The following is a 21,670-nucleotide window of genomic DNA, read 5'->3' on the forward strand; positions in this document are numbered from 1 at the left end:
ACTTTCATATAAAATTGTGTTATATTATGTATTCCAAGTATTATATCACGTTTCTATTGAAACGTTTATTTATTAAATATAGAGAACTATAGAGAAGTAAACATCGTATAGTATTACGTAACACTCAATAGAAAATCCTAAACAACATGACTCATCAATATTGGTTTTCAAGCTATTGGTTCATCCCGAAGACTCTAACAAAAGTACACCAATCGCTAGTCAGAACGTGATAAAGTTGATAGTAACCGGAAGGATGCTAACGTATGCTGCGTGTGCACTAACATTGGCTCCTAAATATCTAGTTTCTTTCTTGACTTTCGTATTTCATTACGTCATCAAAGCCAAAATGGTCGTTAATCTTAAGTATTTGGAACACTTTTTTATCTTCTCGTAATTTTCTTTTTTAAAATCACAGTATATTGTTTTCTTAATGTTGAGATCTGTCGTTTCTGTGATTTAATGCCTCTATTCGAAGTGACACATTTTAATCATGTAAATTACTGAAAGGTGATAGTATTCGTCTAAGAGACGCCATTTTGTGATTTAGTGCCACCGCTTGTTGTGTCAATGTACATAATAGCATTTTGTTATGGATATCAATTCAAATTGTCGCAAGACCTTTTTTTATTTAGTGTTTCTTTAACTATACAATAAGTGATATGTGATATACTCTATAATTGTCCAATTGACTAACGTAGTCAATGTCATGAGTCGTAGACTATCGATGCGTTATTTACTTTATGACATTAATAGGATTTTAGGTGTTTAGTAGATTATTTGTTCAAGTGTGTTATTAACTATGCTTGAAAAATTTAGTTTTTCAAAAGCTCAGTTTGTGTTTCGCTTGAAATGGTATTTCATCGTATTTCACTATCTTAGACGTGTAACGGAACTTTGTATGGTGATGTGACGTACACGTCTATAAGACAAGATACCATTTGAATCATTTGTAAAATTTACTACGTGCTAACTAAATTTTTAATTATTATATCGTTCCCGATATTATTTTAATTATTTAAAAGATAGTGTTATAAAAGTGAAATATAGTTATAGATTTTCCGCGTATCCCAAAATGCATTGCAGTAATTGTAGAATCGCGGAATTGAACCACGACTTGCGCGGTGGTTAAGACATTTTAACGTTATGTTTTAAATAAGAAAATTAACCGATTACGGTAATATTAAAATTTATTTTCTTTTCCGTTATCATTATCTGTTAACATTTATATTTATGAAATTATCACTTCAACCATGCAAACATGCAATTGTACATGGCTGGACATGGAACGATGGAAATTAACCATTAATTTTTGGATTAATTAATAAAGTTCAATCTTAATTTGAAAATAAAATCGTTTAATTATGGTATACCTTGTAAATCCTAGTCTCTCTTCCTTATATTAAATACTCTAATAACACAGGAAAATACAAAGATTTGTTAAATAGAATCTAGTTAGGCAATGATCTGTTGAATTTGGCGCGCTTTTGTTCGAGTTAGTTCGGTAAAATTCGAAGTGATGGCGCAGCGAGGAGAATGGATAGACAGGTCGTGTTCGAGGAATGTTGGAACAGAACCATTCAGTACGTCGCGGAAGAATGCATAGCCATTGTTGGTGCTGCGATCATTAGTTTCTAGATCCGAGATCGTGATGGACACGGAAAGCCATCCGATTGTACGAGACTTGAGGAAAATGTCGGTGGAGCTCGGTACGGGGCACTGATACGATATTAGTGTTAGAGATTAACGTGCTTATTCGTGAGTGTGTGGAACTAGTTGATCGGGCCGCGTCCGCGTTCGTCGCGTATGCGAACCGAGCGCTCGCGCTCGCACGAGTGAGAGTGAGTGAGTGATACGGTGGGGCATACTCGGCGACGGCCATAACACCGACCAGCCAAACTAGTTAGCAGGGAGAAAGCGCAGTGCGACCCAGTGTCCAAGACGGAGTGCTAGTGTTTTTCGATAGAATTCCTGTGAAAAGTGGACTTCCATTAATCAGGTAAGTGATTACAAATGATTTTCAAGTTTCTGGATCCGTTGATGATAAGTATAGCGTTTGGTGTGTGTCGTGGTGGTGCGTAAGTGGCGGCTGTAGCGGCGGGCCCTTGAGAGCTTTCTTTCCCGAGCGGCCATACCGCCATGTTGAAACCTACGGCAAATCGAGTGTGAGTGAGTGAAAAGGCAGCCCGGTTTTTCCGCGCGCGCCACAATTTTCCGCTATGAAAAACATTATGATTTCTGTGCCAGTCGAGCGCTCGGCTAGATTCTCACACGGCGGCTTGCTCGTGTTTGTTGTGCGTCGGCTGGGTGCATCGGCTGGGCGCGGGTCTGCTACCCTTCCCCTCGTCATCTTCTCCTACTTGTCCTCCTCCTCTTTCTAATCCCGCATCTACCGCGTTTATTTCTCTACCGTCGTCTCTTACTCGTCTCGCTCGTATCGCTCGTATCGCTCGTATCGAGGATCTCACCTTTCTCCTTTCTTACTATAACAACTTCTAACCACCAAGCACCTGTTCGACCCACGAATTCTTCACTTATCTCTGCCCTTGATACAAATACCAATAGTAGAACGTCTTCGCGGCATGGATTGTTCTGGCAATGCTCCTCTTCACCATTGCAGAAGCTCTTGCTTCCCATCGGAGAGATCTTATGGTCGTTTACAACATCGTTTTTTCCTATGTATTATCAATTTTCTATTTTAATAGTCAGCTCACTTTCTATACCAGTGTACCAGTTATTTGTGCTACTTTTATCAAACTTTCCATTTTGGCTTATACTGGTTTCGAACAATAGGGTATGCACGTTGATTCTTGTATACATTTACAGATATCACTGTGTGTCAAAAGTATTATGCTTTGGACACGCTGTTTCTGATCAATTCATTCTTTATCTTATACTTTTAGCATCTGTATATATTATTTACGTACATCTTCTTGATTTTGAATTTTCGTAACTTTGTTGTACCAAATTGTTCTTTTGTCTTTAACTGGACGCTTTAGATTCCTTATATAAAGTATAATATTGGAAGGTTGCAATTGTCTATCTATGTATGTATTTATAATGAGATATATAAGAACAAATTTACAGCACGATCTAATTATATTTTAAAATCAAGATTAATTGTGTCGTATGTTATTTACATCAGAATAATAATAATAAAAAGAATAATAATAAAAGAATGATAATATAGCGTTATAAAGAAGGACTGAAAAGATTATAGTCTAGCTACATTTATGTTTTTTATGATTACTGCAAAGAGATACAATTCTTTTTTACAAACACACAAAGAACACCTTTCATAAGTATCTGGATGTTAATAAGCGTTATTTATTTTGATACATGCATTCTATATTACTGTTTCACAAATTATAGTTTTCAGTTGTAAAAGTTTCATAAACAACTTCATTGACAGAAAAGGTTTAACAGAGCAATTTGAACGTATTTTGGTACGGTAAATGATAAATATTGCTAGTTTATGTTTAGTAAAATGGAAAAAATATATGTCGAGCATGTATCTTATACATTCGGTTTTGCATGATATGTTAAATAATTTATAGTGATGTGTATATATACATACATATACACATGTAACTTGAAAATATATCAATGTTTAACTTGCTCTAAAGCGATAAAACAATATGGGGCTGTTACAATACGGGGTCCTGTTGTTATGTTATCCAGATGTTGCTAATGTCGCAAGTCTTGGCTGGAGGTACGGAGTCTCACATCAGTGTACAGGGCTGACATTCAAAGTACTACCGTTTGGTAGGCTTGAGTAGTGTTATGCCTCCACGGCACCAATCTCCCTGGTTGCAGCGCAATCATCTTGGCAAGCAATTAGTGAGCTACCATGCTCGATTCAGAATATATCCTTGCCATCTCGATTGTTGATGAAGCCTCATAGCGTCAAGCAGCAACGTAAGGCAGTTACCTGCTGCATAGCATTTATGTACCATATATGTCGGAAAGGTAGGTGAAGCTCATTACCGTGGACTAGATGAGCCTTATATTATAAAATACACCTAGTTATTTCATGAAATGCGAAGTTTGTATCAGTTGGAGTTTAACATCTCTCGTGTAATGAATCCTGCAATTTCAAGAGACGGCTATAAACATGGTTACTGATCTATGAAAAGCATTGAAAAATGTGGTATTTTGTGACTTTATGTTACAATGATAAAGTAGAATAGGTTATATATACAAGTGAATTTAAAAGATCAAGATATTGTAAGCCCACAATGCGATGTAAAATTTGATACTGAATGTTTTAATCCTTTCCTTTAATGTTTGTTTTTGTAATTTATTTACGCACTTGTATTTTTTTGTTGCAGAAGCGAAGCCAAGATGCAGCAGGTGGACACTATCTCGCAAAATAATTCGGTAAGCTATAGATTAACTTTCGTGAAATATTAATTTAAAATGCAGCTTGCTTATTAATCTACTAATGCTATATATAAAAGCTGTATTCAGTACATATATTTCCTTTGTGTGTCCCTAATGTAGTTGACAAAATGTGCTAAACAGCATATAGAGATTCGTCAATTTATTTTTTATTTTAAAGATTTTGTTTCTTATAGAAGCAGAACAAGTTTTCTTTCATTATATTCTATTATATTAAATATAAATTACATTACTTTTCTTATTTCTTTGTTTAAATGCCTTATATAGTCTTGTGAGTAGTATCTATATAAAATTTCTTTAATTCTTAGTATAGAATTTCTAAATAGGGACACAATTTATATTGAAATTTAAACTAAACATGCTTTTTAAATTAGATATTTAGATTTGTAACTGTTAACTATTCTCCCTCCTATTGCTGTAATTTATATCTGCTATCTATTTCTAAACTATATACATTATTTGGGATAAAAATCAAACTTGTTTCAACTGTACTTATGTACTATGTCCTTACTCATGGTATTATGTTGAGCATAATTTTTTTCTTTATGTAATAAAATCAAGTGCTGTTTGATTGAATGGTATGTATGAATTACAGTTAGATGTGGAGGAGCGAGAAAGGCTGTGTAATATACCGAAGGTGAGATTCCTTGTTGACTATTGTTTCAACTAGGATATGTATGGTTAAAATATAAAATGGCAGCTCCAAATTTGTACCAAGAGCAATTTTTGATCTTGCTTCTATATTTTTATAAAATTATGTACAAGTAAACTAATACTAGATAGACTAAAATATAAAAAAAGAATATAAGGTTATTATATATATATTAATAATTGTGTTTCTTGTGCATTACTTATGAAGCAAGATACTTTTTGCTGATACATTTTAGTTTTATTTGATATTAAATGTTTATAATATACATTTTTAAAGCTTGCAAGTCATTTCGTATAAAATACAATTTGGACAAATTTGTATATACTCTCTATATGTAGAGTATTTTAATAGAAAAAAAATTTATGTTTGTTTCATTTCGTTTAATTCAACTTCATTTTATTTTTGTTTTATCTATTTTTTTTCCCCCTTATTATGCTTTAATTGCATGATTGTATGAAATGATTTAGAGTTGCCATTATGTTTCAGTTGGAAATATTTTTGTAACATACATATATTTTTATTACATATTCAATTAGACTTCTATTAAAAGAAATTCTAAATTGCTTGCCTGTGGTTATGGAATTTAAATATTTAGCAGCCTAATTCGCTCGTTGCATGAATGGGTTTATATACTTTTATGATGCACGAATCTTATTACTATTCCTAAATTTATATACCATAATGAAATTCTACTAAATAGATGGATCAAATTATTTAACTTTGTTGTGTGTTAAACAATTTCTACTAGAATTTTGAGGGACTTTCTTATTAAAAACAATAACCTATATTCTTATCTATTAAGATAAAGGTTTTATAAAAATAAAAGTAATAGAATACCAAAGCATGATTTATATAGCAATATAATTTGCAATTTTAATTACTAAATGTTGATTTTATATAAAGAAGAAGTAGTGGTATAATTTGCGCTTTGGAGGAGAATTTTATTTTTATTCATGGATTTAATATTACATTACATGATAAGAGTAGTTATAGAGCTAACTAATGAAATAAAGTAACATCGACATAAAACACATATGTATAAACTGGATAATGCAGACAAGTGCACCTGGTAAGACAACGACTACACCAGCAACTCCGGCAAAGGAGCCACCACCACGTGATGAGCCACCCGTGGAACCTGTGAATGGTGTAGTCCAACCACCTGTTGTGCCTCCACCTAATCGTCCAGGGCGTGTTACCAATCAATTGCAATTTCTCCAGAAAGGTGTACTCAAGCCAGTATGGAAGCATCAATTTGCGTGGCCTTTCCAGCAACCTGTAGATGCGAAAAAGCTCAATCTGCCAGTATGTGGATTTTATATTTATTTTCTAGTGTTTATTTCATTACCTAAATATTAAGAATGCTATAAAAATATGAAGACACCTTAAACATTAATTTAACATTATAAATATTCAATAGAATTTTATTAATTACTTGCAAATCAGTTAAATATTTGTAAATTTAATAGGATTACCACAAAATTATAAAGCAGCCAATGGATCTGGGCACAATCAAAAAACGATTAGAGAATACGTATTATTGGAGTGGGAAAGAATGCATTCAAGACTTCAATACAATGTTCACCAATTGTTATGTTTACAACAAACCTGGAGAAGATGTTGTGGTTATGGCACAAGCTCTCGAAAAATTATTTCTCACAAAGGTAGTTACACTTATTTAACATTTTATACATACATATGTATGTGTGTGTGTATATATATATAAATTGTACATATATGATAATTTAAAATAAATATCAACGAAACTAGGTTGCACAAATGCCAAAAGAGGAGGTGGAACTCGAACCTCCGGTTCCAAAAGGACCCAAGGGCAAGAAAGCTGGCAGAGTTGGAGCACCAGTAGGTGGTGTGGCAGGGGCTGCAGGAGGTACAGGTCGAGGTCGACCTTCCTCTGGTGCAGCTGCAGTTACTTCCAGTGTACCAAATAGCCTAACGCCTTCAGCTACATCAGCTGGGACAACAGGTGTAATTCCTATGCCTCCTCTTGGCACCCAAGCACCTGCATCTGTACCTGGGAGCACTAATACAACTACTATTGCTCCTCCATCAACTATGGGAGTTACCCCCATGGCTACACATAACTCTCTGCCTCAACAAGTGGTCCCTCCAACTAGCGGTTACCATGCACAACCAGCAATGGATCCACAAGCAGCTTCTGCTGTGCCTCCTCCTCCACAAGTTCCCACTGCACCTACGGTAATGCCTCCATCTCAACCAGCAAAACTTAAAAAGGGAGTGAAGAGAAAGGCTGATACCACGACTCCTACTGCGAATTCTTTCGAACCTCTGTATAAACTGGATCCTAAAAATGCCAAAATACCCACAAGGCGAGAGTCTGGCCGACAAATAAAGAAGGTAAAAGTTATATCTTGTTTATTTAATAAGGTATTCATGCAACTAAGTATTTTCTAAAATGTCGAAGCGTTTATGTGTATGTTTTCATACTATCTTCATATTGAACGTACAACCTATTCATCATTTAATCACACGTACCTAGAAAAATTATTTGATCAAAAAAACATTGGCAGTATAAAGCTTATCTATAAAAAAACAAAATTTAAACTTCTTTGTCTCGCTTTGCATACAACAGTAAAATTCTAGCAAAAAAAAGAGTTTATCATTTCAGTAATATGGATACGTAAATTTTTAATAATCATTTGAATAAGCTAAAATATCATATATATTCAACTATTTTTATTCCTTGCATGCTGTAATCATATCATCCATTAATACATTAACAAAGAGTTCGTAACATGGCTGTTTCAGCCAACGAGGCAAGCGGAAGACGGCTTAGTGCCATTCCACCAAGCCAACATGCCTCTGATCGGGGCAATGGCCCAACAGGTACACTTATTACTACTCCTTCATGGTCCTTCCTTTCATTTGTGTTGTCTTGTCATTTCATTTTAGATACATGTATATATATAAAAAAAAGAATAGAAAAGCATACAAATTTTTTGTCTTATTTTAATATTTAATATCTTTTTATATATAAACTTTTTGTTTATATATGTCGGAGATATAGTTTTAATGTTCTAATCCGATTTCATGACGACGGGCTTGGGCTCGAAGTGACATAGCGGGACACTGAACGTAGCCACGGTTCACGGGATGACGAATGCGATATGATACACGTATAACCCCACGTACAAGTGAAACTTATCTGCCTGAACTCTACCAAAATCCAAGTGGAACTGCCCTTGTGTATTCCTCTCTCTCCACCTCTCGGGTCAATCTTTGTTTTTAAGGAAAGCCATAATATAATCATTCCATCCATCTGTCAGGTACACGTCCCTCCCGTGACCGTGGCTACTTAAATGTAGCTATAGTAAAAGTCTGGACTAGATTATTGGGGTTTTTCCCAACATTCCAAAAGGGAAGTCCCGATGTCCTTTCATCTCCGACATATATTTTGTTCATTTCCCAATTTAGGTTACAGTGTAAATTAAAAATGCTTTCATGAGTTGATATCTTTTTTCTTTTCTTTTCTTCTGTTTTCTTTCTCTTTTTCTTTTTTTTTCTTACAATTTATGGCGTTTGATAATGTAATTTCTTAATTTTTTTATAATTGTATTTATTATGTTAAATATTATTTTGCAGCCTCAACATACTACTGGGAAGTCGAAAGAAAAGCTTTCAGAGGCTTTGAAATCCTGTAACGAGATTTTGAAAGAATTATTCTCAAAGAAACATTCGGTAATGTATTATGAATCTTATATATGAATAGAAAGAACATTAAGTCTATCCTTCAATCTATAATTTATACTCTTTGTAATTGTGTACAGGGATATGCATGGCCATTTTATAAACCGGTTGATGCAGAACTCCTGGGCCTCCACGATTATCATGATATTATCAAGAAACCAATGGATCTTGGTACTGTAAAGGTTAATGTTTTTTAAACTATTTAGATTAGATTTTGTATTGTATTCTTTTAAAAATCTGTGCTTTTATCTGACACAATCGTTCTTTTACAGACAAAAATGGATAATCGTGAATATAAAACAGCGCAAGAGTTCGCTAGTGATGTGAGACTCATATTCACTAATTGTTATAAATACAATCCTCCTGACCATGACGTTGTTGCAATGGCTAGGAAACTTCAAGATGTTTTTGAAATGAGGTTCGTTTTTACAAATATCTATGCTAAAATTTATTTATTTTTCCTATTTTACTTAATGAAATGAGACGTTTAATGAATTAGGTATGCGAAAATTCCGGATGAACCAATGGGAAGTATGGTTGGCATGAAAGGTAGCAGTAGTAGTGCTAGCAGTTCCGGATCCGAAAGTTCTTCTGAGAGTGATGATTCAGATGAAGAACGTACTCAAAAATTAGTAGCTTTACAGCAAGAGGTATTTTTTAATCTTTTATATTGATATAATTTTTTTATATATATGTAGTACAAAAAAATGAATTTGGTTTACAGCTGAAAGCTATGCAAGAACAAATGAGGAAATTAGTGGAAGAAAGTGGTAAAAAGAAAAGTAAAAAAAAGAAACCAGATAAGACAAAGTCAAGGCCAATGAGCAATAAAAGTAGTAGCCTAGTTGCCAGTCATACTGGTGCCATGAAAGAACTAATGAAACCAAGTGGTGGAATCCCAAGTGTCTCTGATAGTGTTGGTGCTAGTATAGCCAGTGTTGCAATGGGAGCGGGTGATTTAAAAATGCCTGGTGGTATGGGTGGTGATCTTCATCATCCTGCAATAGCGGTAGGACCTAATAAAACTCATGCAACAGGAAGCATGAGTCATCATCTGCCAACGGCGGCAAATGCTAAGCCAAAGGGAAAAGGAAGAGGGCCTGGGAAAGCTGCAACAGCAAATACTGCAAATAAGAGGCCAAAAGCAAATAGCAGATCGGCTGGAACTAAGAAGAAAAACGCTAGTAGTCAACCGCCACCCATTACATTTGACTCAGAAGATGAAGATAATGCTAAGCCAATGTCTTATGATGAGAAAAGGCAACTTAGTTTGGATATTAATAAATTACCTGGTAAGTAATAATAGTTAATGAATAGTTAATAACATAAATATGAAAGTTCGTTTTAAATGTAAGAAATGTAAGAAATTTTTTCTCAGAATACATTGTTAATTTTTTTTATTACAGGAGATAAATTAGGACGTGTTGTGCATATAATACAATCTCGGGAGCCTTCATTAAGAGATTCCAATCCAGATGAAATTGAGATTGATTTTGAAACATTGAAACCATCCACACTGAGAGAATTAGAAAGCTATGTCGCTTCGTGTCTTAGAAAAAAGCCACGTAAGATTTATTTTAGGTTCTGCAACAGTTTTATAATTTAGATTCGTTATCTGGTTTTCTATTTTCTTTTTTATTATTTTAAAACTACTAGGGTATTTTTTATAGTTATTAAAATATAAAAATATATTTGAATAAGTGATATAGTTTAAAGATATAATGAAATAAATGTTACTAGGTTTAATTCTTAATAATACTGCATTAGTAGTATTTACTGTTGATAGAGATATAATATCTCTTATAATTTACTATTTCAGGATTATTAAGTAATTATTATAATTTATTTGAATATACTCATTATTTTCATATAGTTTTTAAAGTGAAGCTTCGATTAATAAATAATACATGCTTATCTATATACATTTTTAATGTATTCGACATTTTCGTATTCTTCATAGATAAAAAAGTCAGTGGTAAATCTAAGGATGAACAAATGGCAGAGAAAAAACAGGAGCTAGAGAAAAGATTACAAGATGTTACAGGGCAATTAGGCAATGTTAAGAAAACAGCTAAAAAAGGTTGGTACTTTGACTATAATATAAGCCTGTATTTCTATTTTTTATAGATGAAGATAGAATATTATAACATAAAGTGATTACAAATATCTAAATTTATTCTCAAATTTGTTTAACAGAGGACAGTAGTAAATCAGTCGATGTAGTTGGAACTGGAGGAGCTAGTGGGCCTTCGCGATTGTCAGCATCGAGCAGTAGTAGCAGTGATAGTGATTCCAGCAGTAGTTCTCTTTCTTCGAGCTCCAGTGATTCAAGCGACAGTGAAGCAGGTTAGATATAAACCTCATGTAACTGTTGCTATTATTAGACCCTTACTTGGGAACAATAAACTACTTAAAAATAAGTAGTTTTCATGGAAATATGAACTAATTTTTCTGTGAGATTTAAAATTATGGAGTTATTTGCGACTGTTTATTTAAAAAATGAATATTTTTAGTCAAAAATTTTCATAACATTTATTATCTAGTAACTTATTCTCTAGAGCACAGGTTTCTATTCACGTTTATGCTCATAAATATTATAAAGACAATATGCTTATAAACCTCTAGTAAGCACTTAATGTTCAATATTTTCATTTTCTTTAATATTTCACTTTTTTGTCATATCACGACAGATTAGTTATAAACTGTACATTTCTATTTATACTTTCTATTTATAGTATCCCTATATACTTGTATATTCTTTGATTTGTTTAAACTAACTATGAAAAAGCTTATTACTTTAAATGAAATATGAAAATCATAGACGTGAATCTCTCCTAGTTATTTCAAATAAGGTTATTCGCCATTTCATGTGGGTACTTGCTATATATTAATAAAAGGTACAGATATATGTATAAAATCATTACTTTGTTTTACTTTGATGTTATTTCTATCGCATAAAGAGAATGTTACTGTTTATGCATGATTTATCTTGTGTTTCAGTTATTGTAAAATTGCTTTTATTTTATTTATTTACTATTTTTTCTAATATCATTAATCTCCAATAAATATTATATAACTACCTAAACTCCTAAAAAGAATTTGCATGCGACATAATACATTTATAATTTATATATTGTATTTTTATGAATAGATTATTAATTAAAAGATACTGTGTTATTATTAACATAGTTTTAACTGAATCTATTAATCATCAGTTTTCAAGAAAAAAAGAGAAAAAGGAAAAGAAAAGAATACTTAAAGAATATATACCAGATTTGTATCTTCTTATACAAGAAAATGATAATAGCATTTAATACCCCATGATTTGGCGATGACTTAATATTTAGAAAAGATAACTTGAACTCTGTGCCTAACTAATTTTGTATTGGCAACCAAACAATCGAATATACTAGTGCAACATTATTGATGCAATATATGCAATGGTGATGTTGGAAAGTAAATATAAAAAGATTTTTTAAACGAGGGTTCGACTGCACAAAGGCATCGCAAATATCTTCTTAAGCTGCTAAATCTTGCTTATTAATTGTATTTATTAGGACGGCGTTATTCGTATAGCTTAAGTGCTGCGTTATATTAATGCAAGTACGAGTATGGTGTCAAGTTTCATCGCGAAAATATACTTATTGTCATTATGAAATTGATATCGCGTAAATACATAACCATAGATTTATTTACATTTGCGTATAATTTTTTAAATAAACGTATCTTTGAAAGTGTTTATGAACATCAAATCTTTGAAACTTGACGCAATCAAAGAATTTTTATTTAATTTACTAGACAATATGCAATGGTAAGAAAAAAGGTGAGCTAGTGGAGTGCAGACTGTGTTTAGAGGATACCATATGCCATGCCAGCTTGTTTCACAAATTATATTATTGATTAAAGATGATTACTTATATTTTCTCTTGCCCTGTCGGTGTTGACAATACATTCTGTTGCTCGAAAGTCAAGTATAGTTCACTATTTAAGGTCACTGAATTTTTCACTGCAGTCTCGTGTTAAAGTGTGTAAGGACACATGTGTTTTAAAACTGATCAGACATTTGGAATAGTAAGGTTGTGCAGTTAGAACATAAGAAAGTTGCATAAAATATATATAAACAACATACTAAACTGTAGCTACAAGGACTGTAGTGTCAAATGTTAGTACCTTGGAGTATACATTGTAGCTTCTCCTGACAATTATATGGCCCTATGTAACCCAAGCGATATCATGCAATATATTAACTCTTGCAAATTTAATATTTATTTACATTAATTGATAAGCAGAGCATTATTTGTATCACTGTGTTTTTTAAATCATTAAGTTTGTTTTCTCACATTGATTCATTCATGTCGTATCATTTCTCAGAAGATAGTACAATGATATTTAAGGAGCGTCATTATTACATTAAGTGTAAATATGCACTTATTACCTGAGTGACGTGAGAACTGTGTTTAGGCTTCTGAACACTATATTTGTTTCCACAGTTTAGACTATGGACTTAATAGTTAATATTTAAGAAAAACAAATTAGGCAGTAATATTATGATACACACGGGAAACAAATGCAGACAATGTGTATTGGTGGCTGGATTTGCAAATCCACATTCTAAGGTTATTATAATCCACAGCTTTCGCGTCAAATACTGATTTTGATTAGATACACTCTCGTGTTAATTGTCTCCGCAAACAATTTCAGAGTTCACATATTTCCTAAGAAACTCTTACCTAATGTTACCTCATATAATGATTTCCATTTCTCAATTAGCTTGATTTTGATAAAGCCAAAGAAGTGGTGCTTCCTTTAAAAAGTCAATTACTAAGATTTATCACCTCATAAATACGCTTTGGTATAATAGTACACTATATTATTTAGATGAAACGGTGAAATTAAGCTAAAATCTTAATTCTTCCTTTAACTACATGGATTCGAGTAAACGATAGTTACAAAGCAAATGTAAAGTGTGCGGAGAAAGTGATATGCGATACAATCAATAATTTTCATTTATTTTTTATGAGATTAATGACTTTGAGCATACAAGGTTTATGTTGATATATCAGAGAACGGCAAGGGGAGTGTACAAACTGACAACACAGACAGATAAAAGTAGATACACTGTTTCTAATGAATAGAGAGAACTGACGACAATTATAGAAGAATTAGGAACGAGAGCAGGTGGAAGAAGTGGTCTACAATACAAACAAGGAACCCTAGCCTCCAAACACATTGTTTGCACTCCGCTAAGCTTTGCTAATCGTCGTTTCATTGTTCTATTTACCATTAGTTCTTCATTGATAGCTATTGTCAGTTTTTCATTTTTAAAGTTACTTGAACTACAGTTTAGTACAGTTTCGTTTTACTAAATCAATATCACTATGTCGGATAATAATTATTAATTATGTAGATTGGTGTGGTTTTACATACCTTGCTATATAAAAGAATACTTATCCTTATAAAAAATAAATCTGGTTTCGTCTCAGTAATACATTTCTTGAATATACATAACACATGCAACTGGTTCATAGTATTCGTGTTATAAAGTCTCAAATAACATTAATTTTAACCCGTCCTATTAAAACGTTTTTAGAAAACCTTTTACACAAGTTCGAATGAAGTTAGTTTTAGTGATATTTTGTTTTTATATTTCTATGTATAAATATCTGCTCCGTGATAGCGTTTTTGTTGAAATATCATGTAAAAAAAGAAGAACTTTAGTTCTTATATATAGTAAATAATATACGTGAGACGTTATGGACGTAACTGATATAAGATTTGAAGGTGCTTTCGAGAAAGCACTTCACGCTTCAAACTGTTGCATAACATGAACATTAAAAAAAGAAAAGTGATCAAATTTGCACTCAGTACAATTTAATGTTATCATTAATCGTACAGCCAGCAGCGTACTTACTGTTCCAGCGAAAGAATGAAGTTGGAAGAAATTAATTATAACTAATTTTGTGAAAAGAAACTATAATTGGTCAGGAAACTATTCGTTGATTTCTAAAAAAGTTATAAGCATTAAAATAGATACAAAACGTTGTTCAAAATAGTCTTACTATTTATGTTTCTCAAAATACTGAAAGTAAATAGAAAAATTCCAAATAATTAGTTAGACTATGTGAGATCAAATTAATGGCGTGTGCTGAATTAGATAGAAACTATGCATCTACTACAATACAATCACCATTAGCTTGTAACACGAGATATAGGGCATTTTATAATAATACTGATATTGCCTTCCGAAATTTTTTGTAGCATTTATTCTACATAAAAGCACGCGTCAACATTTTTTCGCATCTTTAGACTGGAACGTCATTCTTCCTTCGAGATCGTTATACGCAAAAGCAGATTCAACGAACTTGCTATTTTATCGAGGTTCGAGATATCCTTTTTATTTAAAACCACTAATTATTCTAGCTCTCAACAATCACACGTGCGTTCCATCTGTTTTGTGCGTATTACGTGTTGAATATCAACAATAACACAAGCATACGCGTTTTGTACATAGTGAAAACTAATATATCATAAAATATTAATAATAGTTGTAAGTTAAGAGAAAAAGAGGCGACAGAGAGGACAGAGAGAACTTTTTTAAATGCATATACAAAGATAGTAGATGAATGAAGTAAAAAAGATGAAAAATATTGATTCTTCAAAATCGTACAGAGTCGGGGTTGGCTCATTTGGTGGTCCAGTTAACTATATTATATAAATTAAGATATGCTGGAACTTCTACTCGATGTTTCTTCGCTCTTCGTTATTTCCTCTTGCAATTGTTTTGTCTTGTATTTGTACATTCTGTGAATTGTAGTTTACTATCGACCATTCCATAGATGAATATGATTTATCTACGAGCATGAATCAGATTGAATATAGTGTTAGAATTGCTGCTTGTAACTGATATCGTACAAACATCGAGCAGGAGCATTTTGCCACCGATCTCAATATTGTGCTAACTGCGACTTGAAATTACGTTTGAAACCGCTTGTATGAGTATGAGACTCCTGTATCATTCATGTTTAAGTTGATTGTACTATTTACGTCACTTTTATTTGCATTAATTTTATTACACTGCATTAATTATATTATATTACAATTACAATTACAATTACAATTACAATACACTGTATGAGTACTGAGGAAAGGAAAAGAAACAAAGGCAGTTTGATGGTTTTTGTAGTCAACACTTTGTAATCATCATTTTCGTCACTGTCATGATTATTATATTGTAACAATCATTATTATATTATTATATTATATTTTATTATTATTATTATTATTATTATTATTATTATTATTATTATTATTATTATTATTCTCGTGGGAACTGCGTGCTCCTCGCATACATATATATGACGTTATATATATGTGTATGTGGCAATTTCGCTGCACGTGAGCGTGAACGTATGTGCGTGCGCGTGATATGTATGTATGTATTTATGATATGTATACATATATATATGTATATATATATATAAAATATAATATATATATATATATATATGTATATATATATATATATATATATATGCACACGCAATTATTCATAAATGAATTGAATACAACTAACTTTATGTAGAATGAGAAAAAGAATTGTTCGGCGCATTAAAATTTTTTAATATAAAGAGATCATTAAGATGAAAGTGTCCACACAAAAAGTCATACAATTGAGATATTTAAATTAACATTGTTGTACACAGTGATACAATTATAATATAAGCATATGAATAAAATCTATTAGAAAATATATGCTCAAAGTCTTTTGATTTTGTATCTAATATATATAACATTTAGCTGGCATTCTCTGAGAGAATTTTTTAAAATTCTGAAAACAAGCGTTCATGATTGGTATCCTCTGCACACTGCATTTCACTATGTCTTCATCAATCTGTCTCTTGTAACGAGAAAACAGTTGATTGCACGTATTCACCATTAGATGCACATTACATTCAATTGCAGGAAACTCTTCCAATCGTCCTCCAAGAAAGAAAGCAAAGAAAAACACACCAAGCGCAGGGCCACCTTCCACAACGACTACAGTTACATCGGTAAGATTTTATCTTGTAGGAACCAGTAGATCACAATGTTTGCATCGATTAATTGTTAACTCGTTCCATGTCTTCTTTTTTTTCTTTATTGTCACAACCAAATACTATAATCGAAGTATATTTATAATCACGTTAATTATGTTTCTTACTTTGATAATTACATTCATGTTTCGTATAGTGTACTTAGTTTAGTCATATACGTTTAGTCATGCATATACGTATTTTTTATAAATGATATTATATTTGTCTTCTATATCTGAATCTTCCTGGATACATAGTACATAGTACATAGTAAAGTGCATAGTACATAGTAAAACATTTTTTCTTTTATGCATGATATATTAAATGACAGTACACTCTTTAGGCACCTACATTGAATCATACTGGAGGTCTTTTAATGAACAATCAACCTCCAACAAATTCTACGGGACCAATAACAAAACCAGCTGTAACACAATCTAGCAACGTTTCTTCAGAACAAGGTGTGTACAAACTATTTGAATTATTTAAGCGAATTAAATTAATGTTAATGTTCAAAACGGAAAATACTCATATAGATGATCAAGTGATGATTGTATTTACAGACAAGATAATTTTCAAGGAGGTTTTAATACTTTAACATGTATACATTACTAAACACCATTGGACAAAATATTTTATCACAACTTATAGCATTGTGGCGTATAGAAATATATACTATCAAAAGCGCGTCGCACTCTCATGAAGACATATCAAATTTTGTATTTTATGTCTGTAATTATACGTTATGTTAATTTCACATTTACAATAATTTTATTAGGTGGTAATAGTCAACAGTCTGTGGCAGTAGCAACTGTTACAACTGGTCAAGGAATGCCTGTAGCAGGTCACGCATCCATGCCAGCGCAACCACCGCGATCCACGGCTATGGTTACGACTGCTCCTGTAAAAAAACCTACACCGCCACCAGCTACTACATCTAATCCACCAACTCCACCACCGAGTGTTACACCTACAAATACGAATTCTATAGTAGCTTCACCGGTTGTGCCTCAGCCACCGCAGCCACCAACATCCGTCAGTTCTTTCCCAAATGCAAACACACCTGTACCTACAGACGGGGCAACTTTAACTCAACAGTCAGACCTTTTGCAACCATACAATACTCTAGGTATATGTTTTATTGTACTGCATACAGCACTATACCCGTTTAATTGCAGCGATGTTTAACCGATTGATCGATTGAATATTTGACTATAGAACTATTTACTTAGTATATTAAGCAAGCATCCTCTATATGTTGCTTACACTCGATACTTTTCACTTTAATTCCAAACTTATTTAGAGGTGAACAAGCCATACAAATATAACATCTATCCAGATAGTTGCAGAGATCAGTCGCAATTGAACGGGCATTGTCGCAATTAATAAGATTTATGTTTTGTTTTATTTTATTTTTATAATACAAAACATACGTCAATATGTTCTTATAAAATTTTCTTTTTGTATATAGCTCCTGTGCCTACTACGCAAACGTCGTTGGAACAAACGATGTCATTAAAAAAAAAGTCGCACATACCAATGATTCAAACACCACATACAACAAATAATAATACAAATTTAAATTTACTGCCTGATGTAAAACCACCAGTGAATATGATGCCTGCAAGTATGGCATCTAATTTAAATCTGGGAAATATTAACATGGCAAATCTTAATATGAATTTGTCACAAGGATTGGCCACGCATATGTCAATGCACAATCAACTAGAGAGTATGATAAATACAACATCACCATTGACCAATATACAAAATTCTCATAACGCTACAATGTCGCAACAGCATTCCAATGGATTTTCCAATATTAAGCGTGAGAATTCTCCTCCTAATATGTTGAATAATAATGGTATAGCTGGTCTTAATATGGGGATGAATATGGGTGGAATGGGCTCAATTTTTGATCCCATGCCCATCGTTTCTATGCCAATGCAAATATCTCAAATACCAATCAAGAAAGAAGAAAAATCGATATCAGTTCCTCAGTCACAAATACCACAAAAATCTATGGATGGTATGTATTATAATTAATTTAGGTTTAAAGCATGCATTACAAAGCATATCTATGTTACACCGCAGCAAGTTTCAATCTTTATGTTTAAATTTAATTCATTATACTTGTACATATCATTCGATCGCTTTTATTTTCTAATTATTTCTCACATTTTCTATTTGATACTAAAATTTCTACTTTCTTATATTTTAAATAATGCTTTTTCATTTTTCTTCTTGCATGGTGAACCTAGTATTTTCTGGTGTTGTAAAGTAAATGCATCAGATTTGTTGAAAATTTGTTTAATCCCCGCTGTCTTTCTTTAATGTATACTGTTCACATTCTAGACTGCTATATTAATTGCTTACTAATCGAATATATAATACTATTGCTCTAGCCGGAGCTCTTTTTGCAGAAATGAGTACAGGAATGCCACCAATGGGAAATCATTCGAGTTCGCAGCTCATGCCTGAGAAAAAGATGACACCGCCTGATTCGAAAAATCCTGTGTCGAATTTTGCTTCAGCTTTTAAAAACAAGGTAGAGTAACAATCGTTCAATTACGTATTTTTCTTTCTTTCCTATATTATCTCCGTATCTAATTTTCCGTCTCTGTTAATCTTACGCAGACTGTAGAACAAAATGTGAAAAATGCTTCATCATGGTCATCTTTAGCACAAGCATCGAGTCCCCAATCTGCGGCAGGAAGTAGTATGAAAAGCGCTGCACAGGATTCATTCCAAGCATTCAAAAAGCAAGCAAAGGAAAAACAAGATAGGGTTAGTATGAATGATATTTATTTTGTGAATAATACAATAATTTTATTTGAACATAATGTATATGTGGTTACTTAATACAATATTTTCTTATTTCTTCCGTTTTATCTAGATAAGATACATACATGTTGCAATGAATACTAATTTTGTTTTATAGCAAAGAGCTCTGTTGGAACAACAAGAAATGCGTAGACAACAGAAAGAACAAGCAGAACGAGAGCGCTTACGGCAAGAGAGCGAAAGAAGAAGAGAACGAGAAGAAGAAGATGCATTAGACAAGGTCAGGAAAACTGTTGGTGATCAACAAGGAAACGTAATGACTGCTACATCAAGGGCAGAAGAGGTCAAAGCTATTGTCGATACTGATAGTAGTAGTCCAAGCCATTCATCCAGTCAAGACAAGGCTGCAGCTGAAAGAGAACGTCAAAGACTACGAGAACAAGAACGACGACGGCGCGAAGCGGTAAGCTTCACTGTAATTTTTTATCTGCGCGGATATTTCATATCTCGTGAGAGAATCACCTTTAAAGTTTTACCTATTATAAATATATAACAAGATTCAAACGTACAGCACTAGTAGACAGAAACAATATCATTAAAATCAAGGTAGAAAATATTTAACATGTTCACGCCAGCGAGTACGACCGGTGGCTCACGCTCGAGTCTCCCATCAGGCGGCGTGCATCGCCGGTGGCTCATACTCGAATGTTCCATCAGACGGTGCGTACCACCAAAAATGTAGTTCTTCGTTTCGTAACTAGAGAAAATTGCCGTATAGTTGAAAATTTAAATAATAGAAATTAAAATTTAATTAATAATAATATGCGGCCCTAGCAGCAACGCTGGCGTGAACGTGTGAAAGAATGGTTTTATAGAAAGAATTAGTCGCTAGTCGATTTTCTTTCGTTTACAATTGTTGTGGACGAGTTTGCCAAGAATGGGTATATTTATTATTTCAGATGGCTGGACAGATCGATATGAATATGCAAAGTGACTTGATGGCTGCATTTGAGGAATCGTTATAATGTTATTTGCCGCTCATCGTAAATCCATTGAAACCGGGCAGGACTTGGATGAATGTGTGGCGCTGGACGATACAGAAGAAACGTATTAATATATACGTCAGTCAATAACAAATAATAATAATAATAAAAAATAAAGAAGTAATAATGAAATAACAACAAACTGAATAAAAGATCGGTGTAACAGTAAAAAAATACAATGGTGGTGCGAGTTGGGACATTCCAACGGAAAACCCTGATTTCATCGTTCGAGTGAATCAGAAGAGACAGTTTATCAAATGATGGAAAACTTGTGTGTAATCGACGGACACCTAAGTGTGACCTACTGTAATTAGATAAATACTTACACAATACTTTGAAAATGCTACACTGACTATTGTGTTACATTTTTCCGGGTTTCATAAGTTTGTACTTTATGTAAATTTGGAAACAAAACAAAAAAATATTATACAGAAGATGATAAGTGAATGAAAGAAAGCGTATGAGAGAGAGGGAGAGAAAGAGAGAGTATATATTACGTGCGATCAACGAATGGATGAGTATGAGAGCATGGGGGGAGAGTAAAAGTTGTGTGTATATTTAGTTAAGTTTTATATTTTTCCACATTCAGTCATTAATCGTTGGTAGGATTACATAGACAGTGTTTCTGCCAATAATACATATAATTATTAGCAATTACTAATAATTTCATTGCATATTTCTTTCTGGATTATGAATATATACTATTTGTAATCACGAAATAGATAGGCTTGTTAAGTCAATACTATAGAAAAAAATATACCTAATATGCGGAGATACACATTGATGAATTTAATCGTATTAATCATTACGATAGCCCGATCTATATCGATTTCAATTGACTTGGAAATCAGAGAGGGCCAATCGATTGATTTGGAGAAAAAAGAAAAAAGAGAGACGAGGAAAGAAATATTTGTAAACTCACCTTAGAAAAAAATCGTCAATTATTACGAATAATGGTAAGGTGATTATAGAATGATGTAGTATCAATCCTACCA

The 21,670-nt window shown here is 32.8% G+C and overlaps 1 protein-coding gene across 7 annotated transcripts; it reads left to right on the plus strand.

Annotated features, from left to right (window-relative positions):
* Window positions 1-1,570: 1,570 nt before the first annotated feature.
* LOC117230520 (bromodomain-containing protein 2-like) lies at window positions 1,571-21,557 on the plus strand. Of its 7 annotated transcripts, none has more exons than XM_033488111.1 (24): window positions 1,571-1,996; window positions 3,679-3,966; window positions 4,329-4,377; window positions 4,994-5,035; window positions 6,107-6,355; window positions 6,520-6,714; window positions 6,821-7,426; window positions 7,838-7,915; window positions 8,672-8,767; window positions 8,857-8,958; window positions 9,049-9,194; window positions 9,276-9,426; window positions 9,501-10,068; window positions 10,183-10,341; window positions 10,737-10,856; window positions 10,973-11,122; window positions 16,739-16,827; window positions 17,192-17,309; window positions 17,627-17,977; window positions 18,320-18,877; window positions 19,272-19,396; window positions 19,486-19,635; window positions 19,790-20,095; window positions 20,592-21,557. In XM_033488111.1, exons 2-24 carry the CDS (start codon window positions 3,956-3,958, stop codon window positions 20,655-20,657), a joined length of 4,485 nt encoding a protein of 1,494 aa, XP_033344002.1. In that variant the 5' UTR covers window positions 1,571-1,996; window positions 3,679-3,955; the 3' UTR covers window positions 20,658-21,557. The 7 variants fall into 7 exon arrangements, with proteins under 7 accessions (XP_033344002.1, XP_033343985.1, XP_033344031.1 ...); XM_033488094.1 differs by having other exon boundaries at window positions 19,254-19,396; window positions 20,592-20,657; XM_033488140.1 differs by lacking the exon at window positions 7,838-7,915 and having other exon boundaries at window positions 19,254-19,396.
* Window positions 21,558-21,670: the final 113 nt, after the last annotated feature.

Source organism: Bombus vosnesenskii, unplaced genomic scaffold, assembly GCF_011952255.1.
Source record: "Bombus vosnesenskii isolate JDL3184/JDL3185 unplaced genomic scaffold, Bvos_JDL3184-5_v1.1 scf7180000013262, whole genome shotgun sequence".
NCBI classification, from domain to species: domain Eukaryota; kingdom Metazoa; phylum Arthropoda; class Insecta; order Hymenoptera; family Apidae; genus Bombus; species Bombus vosnesenskii.

Excerpts from the sequence above, each read along its gene's own strand:
- LOC117230520 (XM_033488094.1), top strand. Across the intron at positions 8,768-8,856 it reads TATTCTCAAAGAAACATTCG|GGATATGCATGGCCATTTTA; the intron begins GTAATGTATTAT and ends AATTGTGTACAG. Across the intron at positions 20,096-20,591 it reads AACGACGACGGCGCGAAGCG|ATGGCTGGACAGATCGATAT; the intron begins GTAAGCTTCACT and ends TTATTATTTCAG.